At 46.1% G+C, this 13,247-nt stretch overlaps 1 protein-coding gene across 1 annotated transcript in view; it reads left to right on the forward strand.

Moving 5' to 3' along the window:
• Nucleotides 1–12,015, forward strand: part of CUNH3orf52 (chromosome unknown C3orf52 homolog) — a 31,209-nt gene extending 19,194 nt beyond the window's left edge. The window contains exons 6-7 of the mRNA XM_088455956.1: nt 10,420–10,598; nt 11,545–12,015. Coding sequence (XP_088312082.1) covers nt 10,420–10,598; nt 11,545–11,552 — 187 coding nt within the window. The 3' untranslated portion in view covers nt 11,553–12,015. The remainder of the gene's footprint in view (nt 1–10,419; nt 10,599–11,544) is intronic.
• Nucleotides 12,016–13,247: the final 1,232 nt, after the last annotated feature.

Consider the following 13,247-nt stretch of genomic DNA (forward strand, 5'->3'; position numbering starts at 1 on the left):
CATCCAATATTAGACATTAATGTGCTCTGTGCCCTTAACTACACACCCATCTGTAATTATTATAATGTGCCCCCCCAAAATATATTCGTCATTGTGCTTACCTTCCCCCATCCACATCGTACACTGTTTTCACCTTCCACCATCCACATCATACACTGTGCTCCCCTTCCCCCATCTACATTGTACACTGTTCTCCCCTTCCCCATCCACATCCCACACTGTGCTCCTTTTCCCCATCCACATCCCATACTATGCTCCACTTTCCTCTTCCACATCCCACACTATTTTACCTTTCCTCATCCACATCCCATACTGTGCTCCCTTTCCTATCCACATCCCACACTGTGCTCCTCTTTCCCTATCCACATCCCACACTGTGCTCCTCTTTCCGTATCCACATCCCACACTGTGCTCCTCTTTCCCCATACACATCCCATACTGTGCTCCCCTTTCGTATCCACATCCCACACTGTGCTCCCCTTTCCCTATCTACATCCCACACTGTGCTCCTCTTTCCCCATACACATCCCATACTATGCTCCTCTTTCCCTATCCACATCCCACACTGTGCTCCTCTTTCCCCATACACTTCCCATACTGTGCTCCCCTTTCCCTATCCACATCCCACACTGTGCTCCTCTTTCCCCATACACATCCCATACTGTGCTCCCCTTTCGTATCCACATCCCACACTGTGCTCCCCTTTCCCTATCCACATCCCACACTGTGCTCCTCTTTCCCCATACACATCCCATACTATGCTCCACTTTCCTCTTCCACATCCCACACTGTGCTCCTCTTTCCCCATACACATCCCATACTATGCTCCACTTTCCTCTTCCACATCCCACACTTTTTTACCTTTCCTCATACACATCCCACACTGTGCTCCTCTTTCCCTATCTACATCCCACACTGTGTTCCTCTTTCCCTATCCACATCCCACACTGTGTTCCTCTTTCCCTATCCACATCCCACACTGTGCTCCTCTTTCCCTATCTACATCCCACACTGTGTTCCTCTTTCCCTATCTACATCCCACACTGTGCTCCTCTTTCCCCATACACATCCCACACTGTGCTCCCCTTTCCCTATCTACATCCCACACTGTGCTCCTCCACATCCCACACTGTGCTCCTCTTTCCCCATCCACATCCCACACTATGCTCCTTTTTCCCTATCCACATCCCACACTGTGCTCCTCTTTCCCTATCCACATCCCACACTGTGCACCCCTTCTCCCACCCACATCCCACACCATGCTCCCCTTTCCCTATCCACATCCCACACCGTGCTCCCCTTCCTCCATTCACATCCCACACTGTGCTCCTCTTTCCCTATCCACATCCCACACCGTGCTCCCCTTCCTTCATTCACATCCCACACTGTGCTTCTCTTTCCCTATCCACATCCCACACTGTGCTCCTCTTTCCCTATCACCATCCCACACTGTGCTCCTCTTTCCCTATCCACATCCCACACTGTGCTCCTCTTTCCCTATCTACATCCCACACTGTGCTCCTCTTTCCCTATCCACATCCCACACTGTACTCCCCTTTCCCCATCCACATCCCACACTGTGCACCCCTTCTCCCACCCACATCCCACACTGTGCTCCCTTTCCTCCATTCACATCATACATGCCTATTTTTTAAATGTCGTCTCCGCTCCTATGTCACTAGGCACCGCCTCTGTAACAGGAAACTGCAACGAATCGCAGAACTGTGAGGATGGGGCAGGGCTAATTGATTTGGGTTTGCATCATTTAGCCTCACTCCCTCCATACAGAGCCACGATTCCCAACAATTATCTCCCCATCCTGACCACTTCACTAGGAAGTGAGGGGATGCGGGAGATCGGGACACTCTGCTGAGAGCCTCTCGCAACTTCTTAGAGAGTAGGTAAGTATGATTCACATCCCACACTGTTTTCCACTTCCCCCCCATCCACATCTCACATTGTGCTCCTCTTCCACCATCCACATCACACACTGCGCTACCTTTCCCCAATCCACATGTCACACTGTGCTCCCTTTCCCTCAGCCCACACTGTGCTCCTCTTACCCACCCCACACTGTGTGTGCTCCCATGTTCCCCCTCCACATCCCACCCTATCTTCTGTGTTCTCCTTCCCCCTTGTGTTCCTCTGCATCCCTCTCCACATTGATCCCACTTTTCAGCTCCCCAGGACACACCTCCTCTGGCACACCTTCCCCCCAGCAGTAACTTTAAGTAACTCACTTATAAAGTACCCCCTGGGCCATCTTCTGTCTTCTTCTCTGAATCCTGCCCACAGCCAGGCAACGTCATGCAGCAGCTTTCGTCACCAGAAGGGAACCGCAATCTGCTATTAATAGCAGCTGCCTGCTGTTGATTACCCCGCGAGAGCCATGGGGCGGGCCTGGATAGGCTAGGCACTGGGGAGGGAGAGGCGCTGCATGATGAATTCCTGGAATCCCTCAGCCTCTGATCCACTGATCCAAGGAGTCAGAAGTTGAACTGTCACACACAGTCAGTGCATGCCTGTGGTCCGGGGCTGCCCGGGCAGTCCCTACGCCCCTGCGTAGATGCATTGGTATCTTGATTTGCAAGTATTCTCAATTGTCTGACCATGTCTTTACTGTTCTCTTCCTACATTAGAACACTTCTTACTTCCCTCATTCCGCTTCTCCAGATGCACTCAGGTGTAAGTGGCAGAATAAAACGCAAGTCTGCATAAGCACATGTGTGTGCCTGCATTTGGGCATGCACAGAATGATTTCATACGTGACACGCTTTACTAGCTGTGCATATACTCACTCTGCATCAGCCCCAGATGTATCAAGTCTTGGAGAGAGATAAAGTACCTAACAATCAGCTCCTAACTGTCATTTTACAGGCTATGATGAAGCTGATTGGTTGGTACTTCGGACCTCATTCAGACCCGCTCGCAAGCACCTATGCGCTCGCAAGTGGGTCGATGGTGGGGCACTAGCCCCGGAGTGAAAGAGAAATTATCTCACTCTGGGGCTCGCTACAAAAGGGGCGGCTGTCGATGTTGATCGACAGCTCACCCCATTTTGTAGGCGTGGTGGGTGGGTGGCCAGACAAACGGAGGTGTTCCTGAAGCAATGCCTGCCGTTTGTAGGCGGCCCTACTGACATCACCAGGGTCAGTAGGGTGCTTCCTGCTCTGTTACAGCAGGAAGCAGGAAGACGAGACCCTACCGCAAGGGTCTCGTCGCAAGCCCCGATGGTTGCGATGGTCTTGACCATCGCGACCATCACCTAGTCAGTCGCTAAAGCTGTGGGTGGTAACCCACAGCTTAGTGAGCGGCCAGGAGGCTGCCTTTCAAAAGAAAAGCGGCCACCCTCATTCAGAGCGAGCGCTTGCATTTTGCGAGCGGCTCTGAATGAGGTCTTTTATCTTTCTCCACTTTATCTCTCTCCAAGGCTTGATACTTCTCTTGAGCACCGGACAACAATTGCTTTATAGAGAATAACATTTATAACTACTTGTGAGGTCCTCTAATATGTAGGTTTATGCACATGCATGATTATGGAGCTTTGTAATTATATATAAAGGGCTCACTTAGGGCCTGATTCTGATTCGCACACAGTCATGGCCGTCCTTGTGTCTTTTGTCGCATCTGTGATTTTATGCTAATGCTGCTGCAAAGCCTTTCCCTGTGTACATCTGTGCATCCAAATATGCAAGGACTGAGACGCCCACTCTGCAGACTCTGCATTACCATCTGGTGCGTCTTGTTTAGATGCAACATCAGTCTCAGCATTAAAGCTTGCACCAGCCCTATGATAGGTGCATTTTCTGTGTCTGAGTATGGTCTCCTAAGTTAGGGACTGTGCGTCTCTGTACACAACCACTTTCAGCGACACTCCCATAAGACGCAACATGTCCGTGTGTCTTTTTAACCAGCCCTCTGTTACCTCTAGTCACCATCTAGGAATGCGCCTTACATTTCTGCTACCATGCATCTAAATTTGTCATGTGACAAATTTGTTCAAACAAAATGGGATGTATTGTTCCACTGCGTCCAACATCACCGCTGCGTCCAACTCAGAATCAGGCTATAAATGTTTTCCTGCAAATTTTGTTTCTATTCAACTGGGAAATGTGAGTTTACTAGTTATTAATTAAGTATCCACATGTAGTTTGTACAATGTTGTATATAAATTATAGTATTTACTACTACTGTACGTGTGAAGCCACAAATCCTGGCTGAACCCAAGCACATATATTACTGTTGAGTAGTATATGTCCTTGGGTTAAGCCAGGAGGAGCAATGCAGACGCATATACAACGCTTTCCGATCTGTACGCATCCTGCATATATGGGTAGCTCTGCATTTTAGGCAAAATACACCTCTTTGTTGGGTAGCAGTTAACGCACGTTATTTAGATGCAAATTACATCCAACTCACCATGAGCCCCAATAAAAGATTATAAAACAGTAGGAGGCTTACACATCATTCATGTTAGTCTTTTTAATACCATTTTTTCCTGTGTTATAAAAATAATCCCCATAATGTGTACACAGAACAAATCAAAGTAACACACAGATCAAACATGGTACTGGCGGAGGAACAAAAGTATTCTTTTAATCACCTGTACAAAGGTTTTTTGTTTTTGTTTTGCAAAAAAAAAAAAGACATGATTTAAGTTACCCCAATAATAGAACCATCTGGTAGCAGAATCAGTATGTAAAGCCGGCTGTCGGGATGCCTCCTGTCAAAATACAGACAGTGGCATCCCGAAGGATGGTATCCCGACCGGGGTCTGGTAATTATACATACCCCCCCTTCTTCTCCTAACCCTAACGTCTTGTAGTCTAACCCTAACACTCCCCAACCCGCACCCTAACCCTCCCCCTTAGTGCCTAAACCTAAGTCTCCCCCCTTAGTGTGTAACCCTAACCCCCTCTGTGGTGCCTAACTCTACCCCCTAGGGGTGCCTAACCCCAACCTCCCCCCCCCCAAAACCTTATGCTAACCCCGCTATACTCCCTAAACCTAACTCTCCCCCCTCACGGCTAACACTAAGGGCGGCTCGGACTTACCTCTATCGGGCTGAAGTCCTTCTGGATTCCGGTGTCGGGATTAAGATAGGCGTCTGTATTTCGATGCCTATCTTAAGTCGCGTGTCGGACTTTCAACGCTGGGATTGAGACCAGTGGCATCGCGGACGCCGGTCTCATAACTATATCCCCTGGTAGCAGTGATCATAGTGCCCTATATGTGACAACAGAAGAACAAGCCATGGCTACACTTGTACATGTCAGGGAGACATCAATTTTACTGCTGAATATTATAAAATAAACAACATTAAAACCCATTTTCAGCAATAAAATGGTAAAGTCTTCCTAAAACATTAGAGCTTTAGATTGTTATTTTGTAGCGTATGTTGGGTGCAGACATCTAGGTACTCCTTTCCTTATGTCAATAGAATAAATTAGGGGTGTGCACCGGCCACTTTTTGTGTTTTGGTTTTGGATCTGGATCTTTCTTCGTGTTTTGGATCTGGATTGGTTTTGCCAAAACCACCCTTCCGTGTTTTGGGTTCTGGGTTTTGTGTTTTGGATCTGGATTTTTTTTTAAAAAGCATAAAAACAGCTAAAATCACAGAATGTGTTGGTTTTTCTGCTCCTATGCTATTATTAACCTCAATAACCTTAATTTCCACTCATTTCCAGTCTATTCTGAACACCTCACAATAGTGTTTTTATGTCCAAAAGGTTGCACCGAGGTAGCTGGATGACTATGCTAAGCGACACGAGTGGGCGGCACAAACACGTGACCCATCTAGGAGTGATACTGCAGTGGCAGACAGGATGACAGTTTGAAAAACTAGGCCACAAACTGTACACAATGCAAAGAAAAAAAAGAGGTGCAAGATGGAATTGTCCTTGGGCCCTCCCACCCACCCTTATGTTGTATAAACAGGACATGCACACTTTAACAAACCAATCATTTCAGCGCCAGGGTCTGCCACACAACTGTGGCTGAAATGATTGGTTTGTTTGGGCCCCCACAAAACAAGCTGGCAATTAATCTGTCCCTGCACAAACTGGCTCTACGGAGGCAAGATGTCGTCCTCGTCCTCCTCATCCACCAATTCCTCACCCTCTTCAGTGTTGTGTACATCCTCATCCTCACAGAGTATTAACTCGTCCCCGCTGGAATCCACCACCACAGGTCCCTCTGTACATTCTAGAGGCTGGTCTCCCTGGAAGAGTTGATAATTCATTTTTATGAACATTATCTTCTCCACATTTTGTGGAAGCAACCTCCTACACCTTTCGCTGACAAGGTTCCCGGCTGCACTAAACACTCTTTTGGAGAACACACTGGAGGGGGGGCAACTCAGGTAAAATAGAGCCAGTTTGTACAGGGACCTCCAAATTGCCTCTTTTTCCTGCCAGTACAGGTATGGACTGTCTGACATGCCTACTTGGATGCTGTCACCGATGTAATCCTCCACCTTTCTGTCAATGGTGACAGTATCATATGTAGTGACAGTAGACATGCCAGAAATTGTTGCCAGGTCCTTCAGTCCGGACCAGATGTCCAAACTTGGCCCTGCCTGCCCTGCATCACTGCCAGCGGGTTGCTTAGGATACCTAAGTTTTTTCCTGGCAGCCCCAGTTGCGGGACAAAATGAAGAAGGAGCTGTTGACGTGTCACGTTCCGCTTCAGCTGACAGTGTGTTCACCAGCAGGTCTTTGCACCTCTGCAGGCTTGTGTCGGCCGGAAAGAGAGACACCACATAGGCTTTAAACCTAGGATCGAGCACTGTGGCCAAAATGTAGTGGTCTGATTTCAACAGATTGACCACCCTGGAATCCTGGCAAAGTGAATGAAGGGCTTCATCCACAAGTCCCACATGCCGAGCGGAATCGCTCCGTCTTAGCTCCTCCTTCACTTTCTCCAGCTGCTTCTGCAAAAGCCTGATGAGGGGAATGACCTGACTCAAGCTGGCAGTGTCTGAACTGACTTCACGTGTGGCAAGTTCGAAGGGCTGGAGAACCTTGCACAACACGGAAATCATTCTCCACTGCGCTTGAGTCAGGTGCATACCCCCTCCTTTGCCTATGTCATAGGTGGATTTATAGGCTTGTATGGCCTTTTGCTGCTCCTCCATCCTCTGAAGCATATAGAGGGTTGAGTTCCACCGCGTCACAACCTCTTGCTTCAGGTGATGGCGGGGCAGGTTCAAGAGTGTTTGCTGGCGCTCCAGTCTTCAGCACGCAGTCGCTGAATGGCGAAAGTGGCCAGAAATTTTTCGGGCCACCCAAAGCGTCTCCTGCACGCCCCTGTTGCTTTTCAGAAAATTCTGCACCACCAAGTTTATTGTGTGAGCAAAACATGGGACGTGCTGGAATTTGCCCAGATGTAATGCCCGCACAATATTGGTGGCGTTGTCAGATATCACAAATCCCCAGGAGAGTCTAAGTGGGGTAAGCCACTGGGCGATGATTTCCCTCAGTTTCTCTAAGAGGTTGTCGGCGGTGTGCCTCTTACTGAAACCGGTGATACACAGCGTAGCCTGCCTTGGAACGAGCTGGCGTTTCTGAGATGCTGCTACTGGTGACGCTGCTGCTGTTGCTGCGTAAGGTGATACATCTACCCAGTGGGCTGTCACAGTCATATAGTCCTTAGTCTGCCCTGTTCCACTTGTCCACATGTCCGTGGTTAAGTGGACATTGTGTACAACGGCATTTTTCAGGACACTGAGGACACTTTTTCTGACGTTTCTGTACAGTCTCGGTATCGTCTGCCTAGTGAAGTGGAATCTAGACGGGATTTGGAACCGGGGACACACTACCTCCATCAATTGTCTAAATCCCACTGCACTAATGGCGGATACCGGACGCACATCTAACACCAACATAGCAGTCAAGGCCTCAGTTATACGTTTTGCTTCAGAATGACTGCTGTCGTACTTCATCCTCCTCGCTAAGGACTGTTGGAGGGTCAATTGTTTAGTAAAAGTAGTGGTGTTCCTACTTCCTCTCTGGGATGATGAACGACTCCCAGCAGCAGCAACAGCAGCAGCGGCAGCAGTAGGCGTAGCAATGCATGATCCTCCGGAGGAATCCCGGATAGGAGAGTCAGTCATGCCAGTGACATGGCCTGCAGGACTACTTCCGATCCTGACTAAGGAGGAAATTGACGAGGAGGGAGTTGACGGTGTGGTTTGCAGGCGCTTGGATACAACAGGACAACGGGATTTAGGTGTCCCTGGACTGCTTACGGTCTTAGCCAAAGTTTCTGAACTTGACAGTAACTTTTTATGAACGCGCTGCAGGTGCCGTATAAGGGAGGATGTTCCTAGGTGGTTGACGTCCCTACCCCTACTTATTTCACCTTTACATATGGTACATATGGCAAGACAGTTGTTGTCAGGATTTGGATAGAAATATTGCCAGACCAAAGAGGTGGAATGTTTGGTCTTCTGCCCAGGCATGACCGTGATGTGCTTTTTCATCCCACGGACAACAACTGTCTCCCCCGGAGCCTGATTTAAACAAACCACATCACCATCAGAATCCTCCTCGCCAACTTCCTCCTCAGCGCCAGCTACACCAGTATCCTCATCCTGTTGTACTTCAACAGTGACATCTTCAATTGGCATATCAGCAAGTGGACTGTGGGTGCTCCTTTCAGCACTTGCAGGGGGCGTGCAAATGGTGGAAAGAGCCACCTCTTCCCGTCCAGTGCTGGGAAGGTCAGGCATCACAACCACCACCACACTTGGACTCTCCTTGGGGATTTGTGATATCTTCTTAGAAAGCACAGTTCTTCGCTGTGCTTTTGCCAGCTTAACTCTTTTGATTTTTTTAGTGGGAGGAGGGCTTCCATCGTCATGTGAAGCTGAACCACTAGTCATGAACATACTAGGGATCGACCTTAGCCGTTCCTTGCCACTCCGTGTCGTAAATGGCATATTGGCAAGTTTAGGTTTCTCTTCAGCTGATTTAAATGTTTTTTTCAAGGTCATTTTCCTGAACTTTGTCATTTGGGATTGTATGTGCCCTCTATTATGACATTGGGCATCGGCCTTGGCAGACGACGTTGATGGCATGTTATCGTCTATGTCATGACTAGTGGCAGCAGCTTCAGCACTAGGAGGAAGTGGTTCTTGATCTTTCTCTATTTTATTTTTATCGGAGAAAGTTTGGTCCTCCATTTATGTTATATCGATTTGATATATACGTGCGGCTAAACACAGAAAATATTTTTTTATTTTTGCTGGAGAGTAGTTACACCAGCCTTTAAGAAATGAGCCAGCCGGCTCTTTACTTATGGGACACAGTTTGGACTGGAGTGTACTTTGGGGGTTACAGCACCCTTTAACGGTCAATCCAGCCGGCCCTTTACTTATGACACAGGCGCACGCTTGGCACTACTTTGTTGATGCACGTGCGGCTACTGCGCACACAATTCACAAACACAGAAAATAAATTTTTTTTTGGTTTGGACTGGAGTGTACTTTGGGGGTTACAGCACCCTTTAACGGTCAAGCCAGCCGGCCCTTTACTTATGACACAGGCGCACGCTTGGCACTACTTTGTTGATGCACGTGCGGCTACTGCGCACACAATTCACAAACACAAAAAAATATTATTTTTTTAGCACTTGGGGGGAGCACCCCTGATGGACAGAGCACCCCCTGGACAACACTACAGCACCCCTTTAGGACTGGGACACTGCACAGGACTTTGGAGTGGACACAGCCCCTATGGACAACTGACTGCACAACACAGTCCAGCCAGCCCCTATGGACTTTGAAGTAGTGGACACAGCCCCTATTAACAACAGCAGCACAGCACAACACAGCCAGCCCCTATGGACTTTGAAGTAGTGGACAACAGCAGCACAGCGCAGCACAGCACAACACTACTCTGCACTACACTACACTACACAGCCCAGCCAGCCCTACCACCTCACTCTTCACTGTCCACAGCCGAGTGAGAAAATGGCGCCGACGCGGGTACCTTATATAGGATCCAAAACCCGCGAGACTCGGAAGGCGGGAAGATGACGTTTTGCCTCGATTTCAGAATCCGAGTCAGGCGGGAAAAGTCGTGCCTGAGTCGGATCGGACTCGGATCGGGGGGGTTCGGATTTCAGAAATCCGAACCCGCTCACCCCTAGAATAAATGTGTGCTGATTTATTAATTGTGTAGAGGAATTTTGTATTGAGATACCAATAACCACTACAGTTGTTTTATTCGTTAAGCTAAAACAAAACTAGGGTTTATTGTTGAAGAATGTTGTTTAGGTCATTAATAAAATGAATTCCACTGTGTTAATTGAACTGTTTCCAAAAACCCTTCATAAGAAAAAAAGTCTTTAACAGTGTTTGATTTAAGATGAATTATAAATGGGTGGTAACTGTTTTTGTTTATTGTATTTTCTAAGTGATGAGAACCGATCCGCAATTATTCAACTGGATTTTTCACAACCATCAGAGTCCAGAAAGTATCCTATAAGTACGGAGCTAGTGGCTGGGATCTTGAGGCAAGATATGTATGATCTAGAAATGTCTGCATGCCAAGACTCAAGCATGTTAATGGATCCACTTCAAGTTAATTTATTAAGTAAGTAATATACAGCACATGTATATAGAACATTGTAAAGGTGATTAGTTAAATTAAATTACATCAATTATAATATGGTTTATTCATGTTTCATTGGGATTGGGCCTTGTGCTGATGTATACAGCAGTTTCAGAATGACAGGTCAATAGTAAAATGGTCAACAATGAATAAGTTGACATGCAATAGGTTGACAAGGACAAAAAGTCTACTGACATAATGTTGACAGGGACAATGGTCAACACACCAATGGTCTACACAAAAATGGTCAACATTTTTAAGTTTAGACTTGGGCATTTTATGGCTGGTTAGGGTTAGCTGCCGGAGGAAACGGTTAGGGTTAGGTACTATGGGGAGGGTTACGGTTCTACTACGGTTAGGTTTAGGCCTTTGGGGGAGGGTCAAAGTTAGGATTAGGCTTAACATACAAAAAAAATATGTTAACCATTTTTGTGTCAACTATTTTCACTGTTTACCTTTTTGTTAGTCAACCTTTTGTACCTGATGACCTTTTGACCCTGTTGACCAAGTGCCTGTTGACCATTTGGTGTCAACATATACATTGACGTCCTAATACCTGTCGATCTCTTATACCACACCCTACAGCAGTACCCGGATGACGGGTTGAGGAAACGCCAACATTAAGTTGGGCTTTAATTAGTTATGTGTATTAGTTATTTTCAATAAATGACTATTTACTGCAGTTCTGTGAAATCATTACCAGCTTATTCTGTTGACATATCAACAAGGGTTGAAATCGATTACTCAGAAAATGGGCACTGTTCAGTGTCAGAAGATTACACGGACATATGGTCCATATTTGTCTCCTATTTAATACCCCATTTCCAGTTAGCACTGGGTATATATAAATGTGAATAAAATACATATCTTTATCAATGCTGAGATGTTATTCATCTAATTCTTACATACCTCTTTCTACCTGTTACAGGTGACTGACTGCAGTGGTTCAGCTTATCCAAACCTGATTCTTAGACATTTCAACCAATGTTCCATTAGCACTAGGCTTATAAGTGTGATTTTCATTTTCTGTTTTTTTTTAAATATATCGAGAACCCTGAATCATCTAATACCATAAAATTGTATTTACTCAAATCTACAATAACTCTGATCCACATAAAGTCAAACTACTGAATCTGAGTTGGTTTTTTAAGAAATTGACAAAAATAATCTGTTTGCAATATTGGCTGAAAATACTGTATACTCTCAAACTCCATTTTAAATAAGTTCTAAATCAGTTCGAGATATAATGTAATATGTTTTGGGATGTATTTTGTTTGTTCATTGTGGCTTATTTATTGCTTAATGTTTTCAATATTACCGGTATTTAGCTGGCAGAAGAGCAAAGAATATTGCAGTCAAATAAAGCAGTTTATATTTTCATATAGCCATGGACTCCATGCTGCTAATTTTATCATCTGTTGTGCTTTAATGTATATTATGGTTTCTGCAAGCTCATATTATTTTAAACTATTAACAGGTAATGCAAGCAGTACAGATGTGTGCATTGCAATTGTGTAAAAGGTCAGAGTTATGATATCAACATTGTTAAAAAGTCAATATTGAACATGTTGTTATTATTATCATCATTTATTTACAAGTTTTCCGCAGCGCCTTACAAAGTACATAAATAAGTAGGTGACCAGCGACTTACAGTACAGTACAATACAATGCAGGACAAGGACATGGATAATATACATTGCTACATTAGCGACCATAACACCCACATAAGCAGCAGAGCATAAACAACCAAGTGTTAGGTGCCCTAGTGAGGAGTAAGAAGTAGATGAAAGTAAGGTAGGGAGAAGCACAAGAGGGTAGAGGGCCCTGCTTGTAAGAGCTTACATTCTAAAAGGGAGGGGCAGACAAACAGGTGTGACACAGATGGGGCAGACCGGGAGGAAGGAACATGTAGTAGCAAGTTAGATGGGAGCTGGAAGGCTTTAATGAAGTAGTGGGTCTTGAGAGCCTGTTTGAATGATCGTGGAGAGTCTGATGGGGAGAGGGAGAGAGTTCCAAAGGAGGGGAGCAACACAGACAAAATCTTGGAGGTGGGAGTGGGAAGAAGTAATCAATTGGCATGAAAGGCGGTGTACATTATTTGAGCAAAAAGGGCTTACAGGAGAGTGTAGGGAGATGAGATCAGAGATGTAAATGGGATAAGATTGAATGAGGGCCTCATACTCTTGCAAGAGAGTATGAGGACCTTGAATTGGGTTCTGAAAGGGAAGGGGAGCCAGTGGAGGGTTTATAGGATGAGGAGGCAGATGTAGAGCTTTTTGAGAAGAAGATGAGCTGAGCTGCAGCATTGAGGACAGACTGGAGAGGAGAGAGATGGGATTTGGGGATGCCAGATAGGAGGAGGTTACAGTAGTAAAATGTGGAGATGACCAGCAAGTGCATGAGGGTTTTAGTAGCATCCTGATTGAGATAGGGTCTGAGCTTGGAAATATTTTTGAGATGGAAATGACAGGACTGCGAGAGGTTCTGGATATGTGGTTTGAAGGAGAGGGACAGGACAACTCCAAGACAGTGCACTATGGGGCTAGATGAGATAGTTGTGCCATCAGTTAATAAAGAAATAGTGGGAAGTGAGGTTATGTGGGAGGGTGGGAAGATAATCAGATCAGTCTT

Source organism: Taudactylus pleione, unplaced genomic scaffold, assembly GCF_031769625.1.
Source record: "Taudactylus pleione unplaced genomic scaffold, aTauple2 ptg000682l, whole genome shotgun sequence".
Taxonomy (NCBI): domain Eukaryota; kingdom Metazoa; phylum Chordata; class Amphibia; order Anura; family Myobatrachidae; genus Taudactylus; species Taudactylus pleione.